Source organism: Pleurodeles waltl, chromosome 1_2 (assembly GCF_031143425.1).
Source record: "Pleurodeles waltl isolate 20211129_DDA chromosome 1_2, aPleWal1.hap1.20221129, whole genome shotgun sequence".
NCBI lineage: Eukaryota > Metazoa > Chordata > Amphibia > Caudata > Salamandridae > Pleurodeles > Pleurodeles waltl.
In genome coordinates, this window is record NC_090437.1 from 957,179,331 (window position 1) to 957,202,006 (window position 22,676).

General features: G+C 47.6%; 1 protein-coding gene across 1 annotated transcript in view; it reads left to right on the forward strand.

Moving 5' to 3' along the window:
• PPAT (phosphoribosyl pyrophosphate amidotransferase) overlaps nucleotides 1–22,676 on the forward strand; it is a 172,770-nt gene that overhangs the window by 119,376 nt on the left and 30,718 nt on the right. Inside the window, exons 6-7 of the mRNA XM_069200814.1 lie at nucleotides 1,086–1,158; nucleotides 1,310–1,461. Coding sequence (XP_069056915.1) covers nucleotides 1,086–1,158; nucleotides 1,310–1,461 — 225 coding nt within the window. The remainder of the gene's footprint in view (nucleotides 1–1,085; nucleotides 1,159–1,309; nucleotides 1,462–22,676) is intronic.

Consider the following 22,676-nt stretch of genomic DNA (forward strand, 5'->3'; position numbering starts at 1 on the left):
TAATATGCCAAGTTAATGTGCTTTTGCTTTCGCTCTCACTTATCGTCTTTTCTGCTCTTTATTTTTAGAGGGAAACTTTTTTTAAACTAATCAGAAAAGATCCCTTATAACTGTGAAATAATGGAAATGCAAAACAGAGGCAGGTGATTACATTTACAGCTGCTAAGTGGTCCCATGTCCTATGTGACAGTCGACCAGTTCCTGATTCCTAGGCAACAGATCATTGCATTTTGGGATTTGTAGTGTCGCTTTTAACATTCTAAGTCAGAGCTAAAAGATCTCAGTACTTGAAGTGATGTTAATTAAAAAGCCAGGGTATCTGATTGCACAGACAAGGTAGCTTCTGCATTTATTTTAAGGAATGGTTCCAAGTGGGACCCATTACATTCTGGTGGTGCATGCAGTCTTTCTCATTACAGTCGTTCCTCAGCAGGGTCGCAGCTTGGTCAGTAAGATTGGAGGGGTGCGAGAGCTAAAGGTTGGAAATGTAAATCCATTTGTGTACCGCTCTAGGGCTGTTTTTATTTATATACACAAATGGATTAACATTGCCATCGCCTATAGCTCGCGGATTGCCCTGACCTATTGTCTTTGGCAATGCTTGTTATATTCATCCTTTGAAGCATCTTCTGTGCTTTTAGTCTTGGACTTTCTCATTCAGAGAGGATATTTTGGGAAGATGTGCTGAGGATGCATAGGAGATCTGCACACATTTTAGAACCTCTGCATCCGGATTAACCTCTATTTTCCACTTTGTAATATACTGTCGTCATGATGGCACTTAAACAAATACACAATGCAGATGGCAGAAGACTACTACACCCCCGCAGTTAGTAGTACAGAGAAATAAACTTTTCTTAGTCTAACACTTTCTGCTGCCACTAATTTGGATAGATAGAAACTCAAGGTCTGCTAGTGTGTTAAAACATATTTTAACATGGGACAAGGAAAAGGGCCATATGTAGCGGAAGTTTATGCAGCTTTGCTTATAATGTAAATTACATCGTATGCACTGTCGGGAGAGTCTTCACTACAGTTCATTGCTGATGTATTAATTATTGTAATGGAAAAATCTTCTCTTACAGGAAAGAAAATTGCCGAAACTGAGGGCTGGGTTGTGTCGTCTGAATCATGCAGTTTTTTATCTATTGGGGCACAGTAAGTTTTCTATAACGTGTTTTTAACTTCCCTCTGCATGGTGCGTGAGTTGTTTTTTTTGTTGTTGATGTTGCTGTATGAAATTCAAGGAACCAGATCTTATTTAAAAATTAAGCAAACAAAGTGTCACTCTCTTTCTTGCTATCTTCAGATATTTTCGGGAGGTCATGCCGGGAGAGATTGTGAAAATTTCCAAACACGGAGTCCAAACACTCGATGTTGTGCCAAGGTCTTGTGGCAGTCCAGCCGCCTTTTGCATTTTTGAATATGTCTACTTTTCAAGGCCTGACTCAATTTTTGAAGGTACTGAAATTATAAAATTTTTGTCTGGCTTCCTTAGTTTGCTCTAACAAAAGTATTTCTTTTTTGTGTATGTATTTTATTGATTAACAAATACACAAAAGCAAAACATCTCCACTGTCCCCTTCCAACCCCCTCCGCGATCCCCCATCCCCCGTTCCTGAGAAAGAGCATGCTTCAGCAACCACAGTTAGGTAATCAGTAGTGTCTTGCAGCAATATAGTACAGGTACGCTCAGAAATCCGTTATATAGTACAGGTACGCTCAGAAATCCGTTATATAGTACAAGTACGCTCAGAAATCCGTTATATAGTACAGGTACGCTCAGAAATCCGTTATATAGTACAAGTACGCTCAGAAATCCGTTAAACACTCCCCCCCCCCCCCCCCCCCTACCCAATACAATTGTGGTAGTACATCAGTACAGAATTGCACTGCAACTGGCGCGTCCCCGGTTCCTTCTCAGGATCCTCTGTATATCGTCGTAAACGTATCTCGGCTGGATCCCATTCCATTCTTCCATCTTGCTTTTCTACGGTGTATTTTAGCTTCCGTTGTACCCCACATTCAGTGCCCACCCATCTCACATATTCCCATAGCCATTGTTTACTAGTTGATGATCGGTTTGTTATCTATCGCTTTGCAATGCATTTCTTTGCAACCACCAACCCCAATTCAACAATCTTTTCTGCATATTTAGTATGCTTATCCTGTTTACTAGGCCTAAAAGGCACAGCTGGAGCGAGGGCTGCAATGGCATTTCAGTTAGGTCCCCCAGCACCTTAATCACTGCCTCCCAAAAGTCCCTCACCCCTGGCCACTCCCACCACATGTGTATGAAAGTCACTACTGCTAACTTGCATTTGGGACATTTCTCAGACATAGGTGGGTCAATCCTATTCAGGCAACACGGTGTAACATAATTTCTATGGATGCATTTGTAATGTATCAGCTTGAGGCGTGCGTTACTTGTGACCCTCCTGCAGTCACCTAGTATATGAGCCCAATCTTGATCATGCAAAGCTGTACTCAAATCAATCTCCTGCTGTAGCTCCAGTATCCCCATATGAGGAGTATCCTTCTGGTAATCAATCTGCTCTCCCCTTCCATGTCCAGTAAGGCTAGGTTTAACACACGAGTCTCAAGTTCCTGTGGGAATCCCACCCAGGCCTTGCAAAATGCCAAGTCAATCTTGCATAAGCTAAAAAGCAGCCTCCAGCCATCCCCCATCTATCACAAAAAGGTGCATAGCTCATCAGTCGACCATTTTCATAAAGATCCCCTAAGGTTTGTGGGATATCCCCTTCCTCTCGGCACCGCAAAAAAAGGGGTCCCATGGGGCCGATTCACATATACTAAGGTATCAGTTGTTGTGAATATATGTATTAATCCCCAGCTGTTTTGGAGGCCTCGTCCCATATATTCAAAATAGTTCGGGCCTGTAGTGGGATGGTCCCTTTATTCTTTCTTGTGACTAAGGGTAAAGCCAAAAGCCCAGGTGACCTGGTCAGTCTCATCAGAAAGTCAGTAACCGGCTCTGTATGCTGCTCCATAAACCATGCCACCACACGCTGCAAATGAGATGCCCAGTAGTAGACCCGGAAATTTGGAGCCTGCAGTCTTCCACTGTCCCATGGCAGCTGTAACACTCTAGGGCTAATACATGCTCTCCCACTACCCCAGTATAGTAGCTGAAGCCCCTCTTCAAGGCATCGGAAGCATGCATCCGGTACACGCATCAGCATGTGCTGCGACAAGTACAAAACTCTGGGCAGAATATTAATTTTACTAATGGCAATGCATCCCATGGGAGACATCAGGAACCGCAGCCACTTACATGCACTCTGTTCCAAATTATCAAGTAGAGCCCCCACATTAGTATCATGTTTCAGCTAAATTGCCACTCAAATATACCCCCAGACATTTAACAGGAGTTGGTTGTACCCGTATATTAGGAACAGTACCATTCACCATTTCATCCGACCGCAGAGGGTAGAGGACTTACTTGTCTGCGTTTAACGTAGACCCTCAATGTGTCCTCACTTCCGTTATCATATCATTGACTGTACGCCATGAGGTGCCTGGGTCCTTAGGGTCAGCAGGATATTGTTGGCATACAGGGAAATTACCTCCCGCCTGTGTCCAATCATCACCCCTCTTCCTTCATGTCTGTTTCGTATTAGCCTTGCTAGGGGTTCGATGATCAGGACAAAAATCAGCAGTAAAAGGGGGCATCCTGCCTGGTCCCTCTCTCCTTTGACCAGCAGTCTGACATCCTGGTGCCTATCTTCACCTTGGCTTTGCTATCTGTATATAAGAGCCATACCCATGTCAAGTAGGTAGCCCCCAGCCCATAATGCTGAAATGTTTAATCCATAAATACTTAGTCAACCATATCAAACACTTTATAAGCAGCTGAGCTAGCAAGCGCACTAGGTTCCTCCCCTCTCATAATCTGTTCAGTGATTAGAAATGCTTTTCTGATGGTGGTGAGATCACCTACAAATCCCGCCTGATCTTGGTGTATAAGCTCCCTCGTCACCTTTGCCAAATGATGAGCCAGTACCTTCCCCAAAATGTTCGCGTACATATTAATCATTGGCAGTGGTCGGTATGATTCACAGTCGGAGGGATCCCTCACCGCTTTAGGTAGAACCACTATATAGGCCTCCCATAGCGTGGCAGGCAACAACCCAGAGACAAATGCTTCCCTATACATGGCTAATAATGTTGCACAGATTAAGTCCACATACTCCTGGTAAAATTGTGCGTACAAACCGTCATTCCCTGGTGTTTTCCCTGTATTCATCTGTTTGATGGCCCACCTAATGGCGGACTCGTCATGTGGGGCATTCAAGGCTGCCCTCATATCATCTGCCATGGGAAGCTGTGCTTCTTGTAGTAGAGCACTTATACATGTCACATCCTGCTAGTCATGCATGTGTAAAATTCCGCAAAACGGCGCACTATATCCTCAGGAGCCGTAAGTGTCTCCCCCTGCGCATGTTTTGTGCAATAACTGCATTCAGTAAGCAAATATTAATTTCTAAAAAAATGTACTATGTGGGCGAGTAAAAAGAGTAGCCCTAGTTTGACCATGTGTCTCCCGCCACAGTTCCAGGAGATGCAGGGCATCCATACTATCCAACAATGCCCTAGAGGCTCTGCCCAGCGGGCAGGCCGCAGTCCTTGAGCTATCCAGATCCCTGTCTAACACACAGATATAGTCCCCATCCAAATAATATCATAATGTGTGTATGGTGCCAGCAATCTGGTCAGTCCTTCAAAAAAAATCTGGAGTGTCTATATTGGGGGGACTTATGAGTTGAGTAGTACAGTAGGTGCACCCCCGATTTCCCCCCCCACCACCCCTATATACCTACTGTCGGCTGCTTTTAGTTCAGTGTCCACATGTAGGGGGATGCCGGCGTCCACCCACAGCAACACACATTGCTCTGAGTACGTATAGCTTGCATACCAGAGTCTTCTTCCCCATTTTGCCCCTAGTTTCTCATGTTCCTGTGGAAGGTGTGTCTCCTGCAACATAATTATTTTAACTCTTTTCTTCTGTGCAAATGACCAGTTCCTTTGGTGTTTAATTGGCTACTGTATCCCTTTGATGTTCCATGAGAGAATCGTCACTCTCATGTATGTAAGGTGTAGGAAGTTGGCTCTGTATGTACTATTTCAAAGTAAGAAATAGCATGCACAGAGTCCAAGGGTTCCCCTTAGAGGTAAGATAGTGGCAAAAAGAGATAATTCTAATGCTCTATTTTGTGGTAGTGTGGTCGAGCAGTAGGCTTATCAGAGGGTAGTGTTAAGCATTTGTTGTACACACACAGGCAATAAATGAGGAACACACACTCAGACAATTCCAGGCCAATAGGTTTTTTATATAGAAAAATATATTTTCTTAGTTTATTTTAAGAACCACAGGTTCAAGATTTACAAGTAATACTTCAAATGAAAGGTATTTCACTCAGGTATCTTAGGAACTTTGAATCAACACAATATCATGTACAGTTTTGACAAAAATGGCAATAAGCTATTTTAAAACTAGACAGTGCAATTTTCAACAGTTCCTGGGGGAGGTAAGTATTGGTTAGTTTTGAAGGTAAGTAAAACACCTACAGGGTTCAAAGTTGGGTCCAAGGTAGCCCACCGTTGGGGGTTCAGGGCAACCCCACAGTTACCACACCAGCAGCTCAGGGCCGGTCAGGTGCAGAGGTCAAAGTGGTGCCCAAAATGCATCGGCTTCAAAGGAGAAGGGGGTGCCCCGGTTCCAGTCTACAAGCTGGTAAGTACCCGCGACTTCGGAGGGCAGACCAGGGGGGTTTTGTGGGGCACCGGGGGGGACACAAGTCAGCACAAAAAGTACACCCTCAGTGGCACAGGGGCCGCTGGGTGCACAGTGCAAACAGGCGTCAGGTTTGCCATTAGTTTCAATGGGAGACCCAGGGGTCTCTTCAGCGATGCAGGCAAAGGGGGAGGGGCTCCTCTGGGTAGCCACCACCTGGGTTAGGGAGAGGGCCACCTGGGGGTCGCTCCTGCACTGTAGGTCTGATCCTTCAGGTCCTGGGGGCTGCGGGTGCAGTGTGTTTCCCAGGCGTCGGGTTCTTTGAAGCAGGCAGTCGCAGTCAGGGGGAGCCTCTGGATTCCCTCTGCAGGCGTCGCTGTGCGGGCTCAGGGGGGGGTCAACTCTGGCTACTCACGTTCTCGCAGTCGCTGGGGAGTCCTACCTGTAGAGTTAGTTTTCCGCTGGTCGAGCCGGGGGCGTCGGGTGCAGAGTGGAAAGTCTCACGCTTCCGGCGGGAAACGTGTGGTCTTTAAAAGTTGCTTCTTTGTTGCAAAGTTGCAGTTTCTTTGGAACAGGGCTGCTGTCCTTGGGAGTTCTTGGTCCTTTTAGATGCAGGGTAGTCCTCTGAGGCTTCAGAGGTCGCTGGACCCTGGGGGACGCGTCGCTGTTGCAGTTTTTCTCGAAGTGGGGAGACAGGCCGGTAGGGCTGGGGCCAAAGAAGTTGGTGTCTCCGTCTTCTCTGCAGGGCTTCAGGTCAGCAGTCCTTCTTCGTCTTCAGGTTGCAGGAATCTGTCTTCCCAGGTTCTAGGGGCCCCTAAATACTCAATTTAGGGGTGTGTTTTAGGTCTGGGGGCTTAGTAGCCAATGGCTACTAGCCCTGAGGGTGGCTACACCCTCTTTGTGCCTCCTCCCTGAGGGGAGGGGGGCACATCCCTAATCCTATTGGGGCAATCCTCCATCTGCAAGATGGAGGATTTCTAAAAGTCAGTCACCTCAGCTCAGGACACTCTAGGGTTTGTCCTGACTGGCCAGTGACTCCTCCCTTGTTTTTCTCATTATCTCCTCCGGCCTTGCCGCCAAAAGTGGGGCTGTGGCCGGAGGGGGCGGGCATCTCCACTAGCTGGGATGCCCTGTGGTGCTGTAACAAAGGGGGTGAGGTGAGCCTTTGAGGCTCACTGCCAGGTGTTACAGTTCCTGCAAGTGGGAGGTGATAAGCATCTCCACCCAGTACAGGCTTTGTTACTAGCCACAGAGTGACAAAGGCACTCTCCCCATGTGGCCAGCAACATGGCTGGTGTGTGGCAGGCTGGCAAAACTAGTCCGCTCACACTGGAAGTCGGGTATGTTTTCAGGGGGCATCTCTAAGATGCCCTCTGGGGTGTATTTCACAATAAAATGTACACTGACATCAGTGTGCATTTATTGTGTTGAGAAGTTTGATACCAAACTTCCCAGTTTTCAGTGTAGCCATTATGGTGCTGTGGAGTTCGTGTATGACAGACTCCCAGACCATATACTCTTATGGCTACCCTGCACTTACAATGTCTAAGGTTTTGCTTAGACACGGTAGGGGCATAGTGCTCATGCACCTATGCCCTCACCTTTGGTATAGTGCACCCTGCCTTAGGGCTGTAAGGCCTGCTAGAGGGGTGACTTACCTATGCCATGGGCAGTGTGAGGTTGGCATGGCACCCTGAGGGGAGTGCCATGTCGACTTAGTCATTTTATCCCCACCAGCACACACAAGCTGGCAAGCAGTGTGTCTGTGCTGAGTGAGGGGTCCCCAGGGTGGCATAAGACATGCTGCAGCCCTTTAGAGACCTTCCCTGGCATCAGGGCCCTTGGTACCAGGGGTACCAGTTACAAGGGACTTACCTGGATGCCAGGGTGTGCCAATTGTGGAGACAAAGGTACAGGTTAGGGAAAGAACACTGGTGCTGGGGCCTGGTTAGCACATCGTTTGTAGCCATGCCATAATCTGAGTAAAAGGATATTATATTTTCATTGTATTCAACAATATCCTGCTTGCGAGCTTCTGCTAGTATGCTCACATTGTCCCTATAACGCAGTAGGTGTGCAATCAACATGCATGGAGGTGCCCCAGGATTGGGTTTGCCACCGGGGGTTCTGTGTGCCCTGTCTACGTGTAAGCCTCCCTCAGTATTTAGCCCCGGTAGCACTGTGGGGAGCCAGGTCTCCATAAAAAAGCTTATCTGATAGAAACTTCTAGTTGCAGATTCCTTACCTTTGAAGTTTCCCCCAGGCGTCCGACTGGATCCGGAGATTTTTTCTTCGAGCAATACCCTTGCGCGTCAGTAGGTGGCAGCGATCAACTCCGTAGGCGTCGTGGTCGCCGTGATGACGTCGGGAGTAGTACATAGACGCCGCCCACGCGCAGTGACGTCAGTTGTTTTCTTTCCGCGCCACGCGCTGATCTGAGAGAGAGCTACCCTCTGCTATTTTCTGGCCGAATCCGACCGTTTTGTCGACTTTTTTGGTGCGATCTTGGTGTGTCGAAGATGTCCCCCGAAGACCGGGTTCAAGCCCTGCGAGGACTGTCACCGCATGATGTCTGTGACGGGCCCTCATCGTGTCTGTCTGTGGTGCCTCGAGCGCGACCATGACCCGAAGTCGTGCTCCAAGTGCCGGGCGAGGCATCCGAAGGCTTTGAGGGAGCGGTCCCAAAAGCTGATGACGGCCCGGCACTCAACTCCGCGTAAGTCCCAATCTCGCTCGAGAGGAAGGTCTCGAGATCGGTCGCGGAGCCACCACCACTCGTCATCCTCAAAATCATCGGGTCACAGTAAGAAAAAGAAGAAGTCGAAGAAGTCCCATCGCTCTCTGACTTCACCCCGTCGCTCGGCCGACGCGACGCGGGACAAGCATCAATGAAGTAGGCCTTAGTCCTCAGAGCCTACGCCTGGGTCGGCTCCGCACTTCCCCGAGTATGCCGGAGCGACCCCTGCCCAACTCAGAGTTTTATGAGGCCATGCACCTCATTTTTGGGCGTGCCGACCCAGATACGGCGCCTTCGGGCCCAAGGGGCTTGGCCGAGGGGCCTTCGGGTTCCGCGCCGGATGCGGCCCCAGCCACCAAGGTCGCCTCCGGGTCTGTGTGCAGATCCGCCCCGACGCTGGTCGCACAGTCAAGACCTTCCCCGGCGCCGGGTCGTTCAGCGACGCTCTCGACGTCGGTAGTGCCCACTATCGACATCGACCCCATTCTCATCCCGACGACTCTGAGTCAGAGCGGCGTCAGTCGACTTTGGCTTTGGTGGGCCCTATTTGCCAGAGGTCGGATTCTGACCCATTTTCCTATGGGTACGAATATGGGGAAGAATTGGAGGGGTCCCTGGACCCTTATGAATACCAGGAAGACCCTACTATGGACTGGGCACAGGACTTGGGTGAAGCCAGTGGTCTTGATGCTTCTCCTGACTCTGGCATGCTGTCTCCTACTGTGGCTACGGCGGAGGGAGCTACCTATGGTATGGTGGTTAGGGCGGCTGAGGTCCTTGCAGGGGTGTGGAATTTATTAAAATATCTACTTGTCCAGGGGACAGGTTGCTTCTCAAATCTACTTGTCCTGTAAAAAGATCTACTTGTCCCTTTGGTACCATGTAGTGTGGCGACAAATTATGGCAGCAATTAATAGCCTCTCTGATTATGCCAGGGCTACTACCATAGTAGGGCTTGAATACTTGCAGTTTCAATCCCTACTGTAGCAATTTCCTTATTTTGCCACCTTTCTGCAGATCTGCATACTGGGGCTGGAGGAAGCAGTAAGCAATAGTTCCAGGGCTGGAATGCCTTTGAGTCTGCAAACCTACTAACCTGCATGTTATAAAGATTTTTACCAGCTTCTCTCTAATATTTTCCCATAATAAGAAAGGTTGGACATTTACTCCTGACAATGGCAGAATTAGAACTTCTTCCAGGGTTGGGAAGAAAGTGGCTGGAGGGAAAATGAACTTGCAAATGCTCAATAGATTTTCACATGAGCAAATCTACACATCGTATTTACCCACGCTAAAATACAGTTCACAAATATTTTATAGGGGTACGACATATACCATGGGTGCACTTTTGTGACTTTCTTTAAGAATTTGGGGCCACAAGTAGGTAGGTTCAGATTTGTGACCTGCAAATTGCGAGTCGCAAATCCGAATGTAGGATGGTGTCCTTGACACCATCTGTGATTCGCAAAGGCTTCGCAAATGCCCACATCATGAATAATCATGAGGTGGGTCGCAATTTGCGACCCCCTCACGAATGGTGGCCTGCTGGAGACAGCAGACCACCATGTCTGTGACTGCTTTTCAATAAAGCAGTTTTTTTTGTAATGCAGCCCGTTTTCCTTAAAGGAAAACGAGATGCATAACAAGAACGAAAAATGAAACGTTTTCGTTTCATTTTTTCAGAGAAAGTAGTGGTCCACAGGACCACTGCTTGCTCTGAAAAAATGTTTACAGTGACATTCACAATGGGAAAGGGGTCCCATGGGGATCCCTTCCCTTTTGCGAAAGTGTTAGCACCCATTTGAAATGGGTGCAAACTGCGATTGGTTTGCACCCGCGTTCGCGGTCACAAAACAATCCTACATTGCACTGCGAGTTGCAATTAGGAAGGGAACACCCCTTACTAATTGCGAGTCGCAAACCCGTTTTGTGATTCGGTAACCAGGTTACTGAATCGCAAAACTGGGTTTGTGCATCGCAGTGTGCTTTTTGCACGTCGCAAACAGCGAAAGTCGCTGTTTGCGACATGCAAAAAGCTACCTACATGTGGGTCTTGGTCCCTAATTAGGTCTGGTGTTAACAAAGACATTTTGTTTTTATTAAACTTCTATTTCTCTCTCTTTCGGCTGGCTTTACTGTGAGTGATCGCATTCTGCTCTTCCACAAGGAGCATATTGACACACAAAGTTGTTTTGTTCAGTGTCAGGAACTACAGTGGCAATCAGTGACGTAACGAAACTGGAGGGTGCCCCTTTGCAAAGAACATGGAGGAGCCCCCTCTCCAGACTCACTCAGGGCAGGTGCTGTGCTGACGGGCCCCCTGGAGGGCGGCTGCGGGGCCTTTGTTATGCCGCTGGTGGCAACGTGTGCTTTAAGAGTTCAAAAACTTTTTGGGGGGGTTTTGCCAATGTTTGTTACAATGTTGAGGGCCTGGTAGCTCCCACAACAATAAAGTGTTACAAAAGCCATGTCAAAACAAGACACGCATTGATGAAACTAAAAGACTTATAAAAATATGTCAGATTAGTTGGCTTTGTCAGTGTTTGTTTATTTTCATGCTTCCCATAATCGTGTTGAAAATGGTTACACTGATTTTCCATTAGAAATATTTTTGGGAAATACTAGCATGCATCAACACATTTTACTAAATGACACTTCATTTGCATATAATCAGAGAGCATTCTGGGAGCATTATACTTAGCCTCTTAGCCTAAACTTTTCAAACATGTGTGTACACGTTTTTTTTTTTTTGTACTGGAACCAACGTCAGTAGTGAAGTGTGACCTTAAAACATTTATTTACAGCACGCACCCTAATAATGAAGGCTTTCAAATAATGAACCATAAATACAAGTTCGAACAGCATTATCTTTTGGAAACACATTACCTCAACTGCAGAGAGTTCAACTCTCTGTAAACAGACAGCCAAAGGGTTTGTGCTGCAGGGGGTTGGGCCTACTTGTCCCAAGGACAAAGTAAACATAAAAACTTGTTGCCCTGGACCCCAAACAAGATGTGTCGGGCGATAGGAATTCCACATCCCTGTCCTTGGCCTTGAGCTACCTACTGTCGAAGTCAGGAAGATCTAACCTCCTGACGGAGGTGCTTCAGCCTGGGGCTTCTACTTCTAAACCCCTTCTTCCATTTAATGAAGCCCTCACTGACGTCCTTTTGAGTACGTGGTCCAAACCCAACACAGGGGCTCCTGTAAACAGGATGATCGATCGCCGCCATCGGCCGGCGCCGAACGTCCCGAAGTTCCTGTCCCAACATCCTACGCCTAAGAGTCTTGTTATCCAGGCGTCCTTCTTCTGGCGCGCTCCCTTCCGCACCTCCGGATACTTCAGTTTGGTAAGAAGTTGTTTTCTTCCTCCAACCTCGCGCTGCGGTCCTTGAACACTGCATGCCTTTTGGGCCGTTATTCCCACTCTCTGTGGTATACGGTTGCGCAAGTCCTGTCGCAGATACCGGAGGAGGCCCGTGCTATCGTCTCCCAAGCAGTCAAAGACCGGAGAGATGCGGCAAAGTTCACCATCCGTTGTGGGCTGTATACGACCGACTCTCTGGGCAGATCGGTTTCTACGACAGTGGTCACGAGCACTTTCAGTTTACCGTGCTCCATTTCGGCCTTACCAGTGCCCCTCGGGTGTTCACAAAGTGATGGCGGTGGTTGCAGCTCATCTGCGCAGGTTGGGGGTCTCAGTCTTCCCCTACCTAGACGACTGGCTGTTGAAGGCGCCTTCGCTCCAGACAGTGGTCTCACACCTCCAGACTACGGCGGAACTCCTGCACCAGCTGGGGTTCACTATCAACGTGCCGAAGTCACACCTGACTCCCTCTCAGACGCTCTCTTTCATCTGGGCAGTTCTGGACACAGTGTGGTTTCGGGCTTATCCTCCCCAAAAGCGAGTCCAAGACATTCAGGCTATGATTCCGATCTTTCAGCCTTGGTCTTGGGTTTCGGCGAGACAGACTCTGAGGCTGCTGGGCCTCTTGGCCTTCTGCATCCTACTAGTAACACATGCCAGGTGGCTTATGCGGGCTCTGCAGTGGGACTTGAAGTTCCAGTGGGCGCAGCATCAGGGGAATCTCTCCGACATGGTCCAGATCTTGGAGGGGACTGCAAAAGACCTGCAGTGGTGGCTTTCGAATCCCAGTTGGGACAATGGCAGATCCCTCTCCATTCCCCAACCAGATCTCTCAATAGTGACAGATGCGTCGCTTCTGGGTTGGGGCGGCCACATGGGAGAGGCGGAAATCAGAGGCCTCTGGTCTCCGGCGGAGTCGGGACTCCACATAAACATGCTGGAGCTCAGAGCGATCAGACTTGCGTTGAACGCATTCCTTCCCTCTCTCAAAGGGAAAGTGGTGCAGGTGTTCACGGACAACACTACTGCCAAGTGGTACTCCAACAAACAAGGCGGGGTAAGGTCCTGGACCCTATGTCAGGAGGCACTACGCCTCTGGACATGGCTGGAACATCAGGGCATTACCCTGATGGTTCAACATCTGGCGGGCTCTCTCAATGCCAGAGCACACGAACTCAGCCGCCGACGCACTGTCGATCACCAATGGCATCTCCATCCGGAGGTGGCGCAAGGTCCCTTTCTCAAGTGGGGAGAGCCTTGGTTAGATCTGTTCGCCTCTGCAGAGAACGCACAATGTCAGCTATTTTGCACGTTTGAGTTTCCAAGGCGGCACTTGCTCGGAGATGCTTTTCGTCTCGAGTGGAACTCCGGCCTCCTTTACGCCTTCCCGCCTATCCCTCTTCTGCCCAGAGTTCTCAAGAAGATCAAGAGCGACCGGGCCCAAGTTATCTTGGTGGCTCCGGACTGGGCTCGAAGAGTGTGGCATCCCGAGCTACTGAGCATGTCCATCGATCCTCCACTCAGACTGCCTCTTCGGGTGGATCTTCTGTCGCAGCAGCAGGGGACGGTCCTCCACCCGAACCTGTCCAACCTTCGCCTTCATGCATGGAGATTGAGCGGCAACAGTTGACGGCATTTGCCCTTCCACCCGAAGTCTGCAATGTTATCTTGGCAGCCAGGCATCCCTCGACTAAAACTGTATACGCCTGCCGTTGGAATAAATTTGTGGCATGGTGCACCAACAAATCTGTTGACCCCCCTATCTGCCCCTCTTTTAGAGGTTCTTCTATTCATTCTTTCCTTAGCCCAGCAGGGCTCCGCATTGGGCACCCTTAAGGGGTATCTGTCTGCCATTTCCGCCTTTCTTAGGCTTCCTGATCAGCCCTCACTCTTTAAATCTCCTCTTGTGAGTAGGTTCTTAAAGGGGCTCACCCACTTATTTCCTCCCACTCCCTTCATCATGCCTCAGTGGGATCTTAATCTTGTGCTTACTTTCTTGATGTGTACTCCCTTTGAGCCTATGCATAATTGTCCCTTACGGCTCCTCACATTCAAAACTGTCTTTCTTATCGCCATCACCTCTGCTCGCAGGGTGAGTGAGCTTCAGGCCCTTTCTTCAAAGCCTCCATACTTGTCCGTACACCCCAACAAAGTGGTGTTACGCACTAGAGCTTCCTTCCTTCCTAAGGTGGTTACACCGTTTCATGTAGGCCAGTCCATCACTTTGCCTACCTTCTACGCACCCCCACATCCTTCCCATGAGAAGAAGAGACTCCACCATCTGGACCCAAAAAGAGCGTTGGCGTTCTAGCTCAATCGTAGTAAAGACTTCCGGGTGGACGATCAACTCTTTGTTGGCTATGTGAGTGCGAAGAAATGGTAGGCGGTCCAGAAACGTACCATCTCTCGATGGGTGCTTCTTTGCATCAAAATGTGCTACGCTTTGGCGAAAAAGAAACCTCCAGAAGGCCTGCGGTCTCATTCTACCAGAGCCACTGCTGCATCCACTCGGTTAGCACGCGGAGTTCCTGTCCTGGATATCTGTCAGGCAGCTACGTGGGCATTCCTGCACACGTTTGCTAAACATTACTGCCTGGACAGTCCGGTCCGTCGGGACAGCTACTTTGGTCGTTCGGTCCTGCAGGACTTTCTAGTATGATCTTAGGTCGCAGTCCACCACCGAGGATGGCATTGCTTGGGTATCTATTCTAAGGTAAGGAATCTGCAACTAGAAGTCTCTATCAGATGTACAAGTTACTTACCTTCGGTAACGAAATATCTGGTAGAGATATATTCTAGTTGCAGATTCCTTACCGCCCTCCCATCCTCCCCGCTTGCGAACTGATTTCTAGGGACAGGGATTCCCCCTTTCAGGTCCTTAGCTCTGGCGCACCAATATCAGTGTTCTTAGCGGCTCTGCGCTCTGGCGTGGAAAGTCGTTAAAAGAAACTGATGTCACTGCGTGAGGGTGGCGTCTACGTACTACTTCCGATGTCATCACGGCGACTAGAACGCCACCTACCGACGCGCAAGGGTATTGCTCGAAGAAAAAATCGCCGTATCCAGTCTGACGCCTGGGGGAAAATTCTAAGGTAAGGAATCTGCAACTAGAATATGTCTCTATCAGATATTTTGTTACCAAAGGTAAGTAACTTGTACCACAGGTACAGTCTCCGTCAGTCCGAGAATGTGCACATTGTTTCATCTAGACCTTTCCTCCAAATCAGCCAGTTTGTCTTCCTAGGGCTGTAAACACCACTCCTGATCTGCTAACTCACTAGTATTAGCCCCCTAAAGTTCCTCAGTTCCATCAGCCCTGCCCCTCACATATTTTACTCAGTCTCTCATTTTATCCATATCTTGGAGCAGCAGAGCTACTGTGATGGCGACACCATTGGTTTTCTCGGTGATTGCCTTATTACCTTCCAATATTAAGTTCTTAATGTCTAAGGTAGATGGTGGGGCGGCCACCTCCGTCCTGAGCCTCTTGTCAGCAGCCCCGCTTTGTGACATTTTAGCGATGCTCTCTTCAATGGTATGGTGGGATTTCGAGGCCGTACCCGTGCCCCCATTCCTCCCTTCCCCCAGGTTTAGGTGGCACACGTGCAAGGAGGAATAACACTGTGTGATGTTCTGCAGCATGGAGGCCGTGTCTGGGTCCGTTCTCGCCTCGCGGTGTAATTAATCCCAGTTCACCTCTAATAGCATGCAAAAAGACTCAAATACTGCACTCAGAGACCGTTCATCTATAAGTCAGAAAAGCTAGGGGGCCCGTATCTGTGGAATAAGGGAAAGTGAGATGGAAGCATGAGCCGAATATCCCTACCATTATCTCAGGGGACCCCGCTGCTCCTTCTCCTAGGAATTTTCAGATCCCAATGCCACTACTGTGGCATGTTGTCCTTTTATCATTGCAAATTAATATTACCCTCACTGATCACTCCCAAGGCTCAGGTCCAGTAATACTGTAATCCAGTGCTGTGAGATACCACCTCCAGTGAGTAGGCCCGGATGTTAGAGGGAAATCTGTTAATAAAATAAGACAGATCAATTTGACACAATAAATATAGGTTTAATCAATTTTCAGCTGGGAACAACAGGCAGTCTCAACATAGAGGCCATGACTGAAGTTCAAAGTTCTAGTTCACAAGCAGTGGTATTTATACTGTAAAACCCACAAAAAACTATGCTGACAAGTTCAGCATTGACGTAAGCAAGAACAAGCAGTACAGATAAGATAATAGGGGAGAGGTACCTCTTGACAAGAGCACATGCACGATTACTGGTCACCTCATGGGCGGGTAAGTAACCTTGACGTCATTCTGCATCTCTGTCTTTTCTGCACAACAAGTGATTATATGTTACATGATGCTCACGGTGGCCCTGCCTTGTGTTAATGCTTATCTGACCCTTACACAGTTCCCCTCACCAAGATATGAATGACTTGTGGTTTTTGGGACCCTTGTGCTAAAGTAGGATACACCCTTTTGTTCCACCCTGTTCGTGCTAAGTGAAGATTTTGAAAGCAACAGTTGGTGCAGCTTTAAAGAAAAAGTCTAATTCTAACGTGGCTTGGGCCTCTTGTGTGTTTCAGCACAGCTAACTTAACAATGCAGCTTGTGTATAAGTTTCCTAAGTAATAAGTGTTTGTTTGTCCTAAATATGACCTGCCTTTTCTATTAAACCCACAGTCTGTCTTTTTTAGCTTGTCATGTATTAAGCCTTTCACTACTTACATTAGTTTACAACTATCCCTAGCCTAAAAGGTTTGTATTGGGATTTGGGAACTTATGTTTGTATGTATGTGATGTATATGATGTGTTCCTATTCTTCCTACATCACGGATCGCTCGGAGTGGGGGCTGGCAGGGTGAGTTCACAACAACACACATCCAAGTTGGGGGCAAAAGTCAGCAGCATGGGATAGGGGCACATAACATAATCATTCCCTCCTAAAATCTCCATGCACACCAGTCTCCCCAGCTGCTACTCACCCAAAGCTCAGGGCCGCCAAGCCACACACCACGGTGCCACTCGCCGTCTCCAGCACACCCTCACCGTTCGAGGGCCATGTCGCTTTGGTCCTGAAGCCTCCCTCCGTCTCTGCCGGCACCACCCAGCTCTGGGTGTGCCGCCTCACACCATCTCATCGAAGCCCAGGCGAAGCTAGGGAGCTGTCCCAGACCCCTCCATCCCAGACCCCTCTATCCCAGACCTTAGTCAGCTAGCTCGCAGGGTGGGGGCCGTAGTTGCAGTCACCCCAGAACTCCTGGATGCAGCGAATGGGGACGGGTCCCATTAGCTGCAGTTCGCTGGAGCTCTCAGCAAGGACATACACTCGGCCATCTTGGCTCCGCCTTAACAAAAATAATTCAACGCAGTCATTTTATTTTAGTTTTAGTTCGCATTGGCCAGATTTCTTCAGGCGTTGAAGATGCTTGCAGTCGTATGTTATCTGTGGGCATTCCTATTGAAGATGTTAGTTTATTCGTTTGCCTTACACACTTAGGCCATTAACAGACGGCTGGGACGGTATTAAGTGAGGCAGTAACTATTGATGACCTTTTGAACAGCTTGTTCTTTGGCCCTGTTGTCGGGCTTTTATCATCTGCCGGACCTGCCTCTGTAATGGATGCTGCAGTGTACTATCACATACCCCCTTCCGTGAGCACACTCACTCCTGCTGATTGAGCTCACCACTTGAGTGACACTCACTGTAGCGTTCTCGCGTGTATCCATTGCTCTGGGTTCTCATTGCCTACAGACACCAACATTACAGATCTAACGAGGTAGACTGGAACCCCTCATGGCAATGCGGTCTCAGGCATGGCCAGTGTCGTCGCAACCAGAGCTGCCACATTTGAATGTTTTTTGCTTACGTGGATGGCATTCCCTCCTTTGCATTGTGTTTAAATGTGACACCTCCATGTCGTATGTGACACCTGCGCGACACTATTGTGAGATGAGCTAAGCACGCCGTATCTACATGGCTGTATTAATGATAGAAATGATCTTGTTTTCACAATGTTTAACACTCTTACATTGCTACTAATTAAGGTTATGTTACCTCACCCCTGAACCATATGTTGTTGCTCATCCATAGGTTTCAGTGAGCTCTTTTCGATTCTCCTCATATACTTGGTTTAGTCTTCTTCTCCCATTCCCACTCAGGTACATCTTTTTCACTTATCCACAGTTCTCCCTCCTCCTTTACACCTCCTTGTGTACGCTCTTTCCTCAATCGTATTTAGCTTTATCTTCTTGATTCCCTTCATTCTCCCTTACTGACTGTTGATGGCCCTTAGATCTCTTCTCAGTCATCTCATCCAGACTTGTGATGTACTCTTTTGTGCCCAACTTGGAGTTTCAGGAAGATCCATTTTTTTAAGGAAAGCTGAATATTTCTTAGTGACAATGTAAAGGAATTCCTTTCTGTGGTGTTTTTGCTCCGGTTTAACCATTGTGTGCATTTGTTTTCCTTTCCTGCGGTAGGGTTTAGCTTGGAAAATTCTTACGCTACAGACATGTCGCAATACAGAGTAGAACTTGAGTAAAATTGCTCAGAAAGACTGCACATGTTTTATTCTCTGTTTCTGCATGCTCCATGCATGCTAATCAGGAACTGTTATTGGAGAGAAAGCCGCTTAAAGGTTAGAGTAAGTGCTGTTTTGAGTTTCTTTAGAACAGTTGTGTAAATTTGTGTACCTTCCTAAACACATGACTGATACCATGGTGTTTAAAACAATTTGTGAGAAATCGTGAGCCCCGGACTGCGGTTCCCCACACTGAAAACCACACACCTTATAAGACTTTGTTCTAAGAGTAACAAAGCACAGCAGCTCAAGAGTTAATAGATATTTCTGTGAGCTAGACATTCAGAACTCCGCAACACAACAAATACCATTCTTAAAATCAGTGTCCAGTAAGTTTTTTTTTTTTTTTATTGCTGCAGCAAAAAGGAAATGTTGGCAAAAACATTTCCATTTTTGTTTGTTTTAAACTGCTGCAGGCGCTGGCGGTAATATTTTGGAACTAGGCCCTGTGGCCCACGAGCAGCACACATGCTCCAGCTTTTGAGGACCCCAAACGATTTTCAGAGCCCATGCATTCCAGAATAGTCCCAGCTCTCCCGTCAATGTCTTCATGGTGCAGTTGAGGGAAGCCAGCTTTCTTTCCTTCCTCCTGTCTGCAGTGAAGCTCCTCTGTGGCCTGATAATGTGCACAGGAGAGTGGCAAGAGGCATAGCGTTGCTACCCCTAGCCCTTTGGGGTGTGTGGACCTAGAGATTTACAACAGTACAATGCATGTGACAAATTAAATGGGAGAGACACCATTTGTGGGTACAATATGTCACAAGTTTATTGATTACACAGGTTGGGTTAGCTTACGGGCGATCCAGGTGTCGGAGGGGAGTTCCTTAAATGGCCGACACCCATCCTGAGAAAGCTAGAGCTGTCCTGTTTGGTGTTCTCAGCACCAACGCACTTAGATTCTTTACAGCACGTTCCTTTATCGTGGGTTGCCACTCTCCTCCTTTACTTATGTGTCATGCTCCTGACAAGTCAGAGCGAGACCCCCAGCCAGTCTCCACAGCTGCTCAGGATTCCAACTGTCCCTTGAGGGATTAAAGAGCGCCTTGGCGTCTTCCCAGGCCCCGCCGTAAAGACTCCCAGTGACCTGAGGAATTGCTTTAGGCTCCAAGAATCACTATCTGGTGGCTTTTTATTCATTTTAAAGCTTTAGGATCACCCTGTAACTCCACCTTGCGACGATCCTTGATTCTTCTGTAAAGAAAGTCATGTTATACACATTAGTCTACATACCATACATACCTACCCCTTTTTCCCTATATGCTTCTAGACCTAGTATGAAGTTGTTGGGTGGGTGGGAGTATATTGCTGGTTACCAAAGAGGGCCTGCCCTGGGAGGTGACCCCTTATGAGACCTCTTGACGTCACTCCTCCCTCCTGATGCCCAGGGACCATAAACCGAGGGGTGGCCCACCCTCTTTACCTACAGTGGCCCTTGCGTCCATCTGTAGCCCTAGCAGGGGAGCAATGCTAGGATGCTGTCCCCCTTATTGTCGCCCTGCGTGCAATGTGGCCAGCTGCAGTGCGTCAGCATGCTCTGTACCCTGGGGAGCCCAAATGCTTCACAGCCACTCAGGCAGACCGAGGGGCTCCTCAGGCAGTGTGATGGCTGGCAAGCCACAAACTCTTAATGGGGCAAGTTTCACAAAGAGAGTAACAATGCTCCAGATGTTGCTCATACCTGGGGAGGGGGGCATTATGGGGCTATTACTCAATTGATTGCAGGCTCCTCAGGGAATATCATAAAAATCTATGGACAAGCTTGTGATAGCCTTGACCCAACATCCCTGCGGAGCCTCAGGTAATCCGCCAAGTCACTAAGGAGGCTCTGAGGCTGATGGGCTAGTTAATTTTAATTAGGTGTCTACTATTCTGCTCCTAGTGGTGTGCACCATCTACTAGAATTGACGTTTTTCAGCCTCATGTCCTGCAGATGTTTAGAAGTTAATTGTTTAATTTTATATCCCTGGGCACTGCTGAAACAGCAATGGGGTGAAAGAGCTTTGGCCCTGTCTTCCTGTTCTGTCCCTGTTAGGCTCCTGACCTGTTGTGTTCCTGCAGCAACACTACACTATTTTCAAGGCAGGCCACTGTCCCTGCCTGCATGCCTCAAAGACTTTTGCCACTTTCAAGGTATCTGTATGTACACCAAAAGCTTGTAGCACTCGCTTCTAGAGCACCAACAGCAAATCCCTGACCATAGAATTCCCAGGGGGCCACCATCCTTTCAGGCTCCCTATCAACTCCACCCTCTGTTAGCCCCACAATGGAATTGAGAGGCGAATGCTTCTAGCTCTGGAATGCAAACAAAAGTCCAAAATGTAAGTCAAGAGTCCTTTCATTCCAGAAAGATGGGTCATCCATGATATGGACCCATCTTTCCTCTATTTTGTTCTCTACTTCACAAAGGTCCTTTCCTGTGCAGGGGTTTAGAAATAGATTTCTCAATTCTATAAGGTGGGAGTCTCTAATCCAGAGCTGCCTCACTACCCAGCTACCCCTGACTGGCACTTCGAGGTAGCATCCCATGGGTTGTCCAACTGCCACCTTCCTACACAACTGTGAATTATGTGAATATTCATAATGACAGCTTAACGAGGCATTGGGAAAGACCTTACCTTTGAGCCAGGCTTCTCCCAGTCAAAACTGATTGCTTACCCTCCAAGACTTTAGAGAATCCCTGTGTGGTGACTGGTGCCAAATGTCCGCCTCCTTTACCTAGGTCCATTGTGTCTGTGATTGTCAGAAAGAAGCTAATTACTGTTTGAAAGTGTAAGAGTCATCACTTTCCTCTCCCAAGAGAAAGTGAATTCCTCAGAAGGAGTGCATTGGTCAAGGAGAACTTTGAACTGCCAAGTGGCCAGCAGAGTAATTAACTTGGCTCAGCAGGGTAACTTAGTGCATGAATTCCATGAACGCTGGCCCAGGGAAATATGTCCAATTTTAAAATATATTAAATGAATGTATATAAAGTAAATTTAAGTTTGGACATGCATTAGGGACCCACATTATGGGTATGTAAGAGTATCACTCAGAATTGAGTGACAAAGTGATCATTTCAGAAGAAGAAGGTAATTGCAGTAGAATTTCTCCTGGGTTGTGTTAGAAGATAGTTAAGGGAGCCATCTTGTTATGTATATGTTTTATTTTCACATTCATTATCCTCTGGCACAGTATGACTTCAGGCCGTTTCCCACCCTTGGCCACAATTCACCTGGGGCTTTCATAAGGCTAAGAAATATATTTCATTCTGTTTAGGCTCTGTGGGTCGAGTATGTTACAGGGAACTGACAGTCTCTGACTTAGTAAAGTGAAATCCCATTCAGACATTCCCTGTAGTCCTTTGAAGTTTATCTGGATGTGGGGACCCAAATTCTGGTAGAGTGAGACCAATCAGTTGTTTACCTGCCTCATACCTATCAATAGTTACAATTTAGGCATAATTTATCCAAGTGTAAAATCAGTTTTAAAATCATAAATTTAAAACTTTAGCCAAAGCAAAATTTTAAACATCTGTTTTTGTATTCTCAATTGAATTGCAAGACATTAACCAATTTATTTTGGGTCCCATCGGCCACAGAAATGCCAGTGCACTGATGCCAGGTTAATTCAGAGTGCAGTATTGCTCGCTCAGCCAGCATACGTTTTAATATGTAACCACTGTAGAGCTTCTTACCCCAGATGCACAGCAGGGAGACCTTATTTTAATAGGTGAGCATTAATAATTACAACTCAAAACCAGTTTAAATTTAATCTGACAGTGAGTGAGGCTTCATTTTTTAGGGAATCCCTCACAACTAATGACCAAAAAGCAGAATGTCCATGAATGGAAAACCAGCTGATAGTGAAGCTAACATCAGAACAGCAGAGGAAATAGAGCAGCCAACTAACAGTGATGTCATTATTTTAAAAAATGCCAGCCAAGAAAGAACAAGAATTGGCAAACCAATAGGTCTCTCATATGCAAAAGCTATTGGCTTTGCCAATATGTTTTGGCCATGTTGTACACCAGTGTGGCTGCTGTTCAGCATGGGTCAAAGTTAGTGGGGTAAAGGACAGTGGCATGGGAGTGGAGTGTTGTAAAGTGGAGTGTCATGGAGCGAGTGGAAATGTCATGGAGGGAGTAGTGTGTCAAGGACGGAGTCAAGTGGAAGGAGTAGTGCCATGGAGGAAGTTGAGTGTTGTCAAGTGGCGTGGAGTAGAGTAGAGTAGAGTGGCGTGGCGTGGC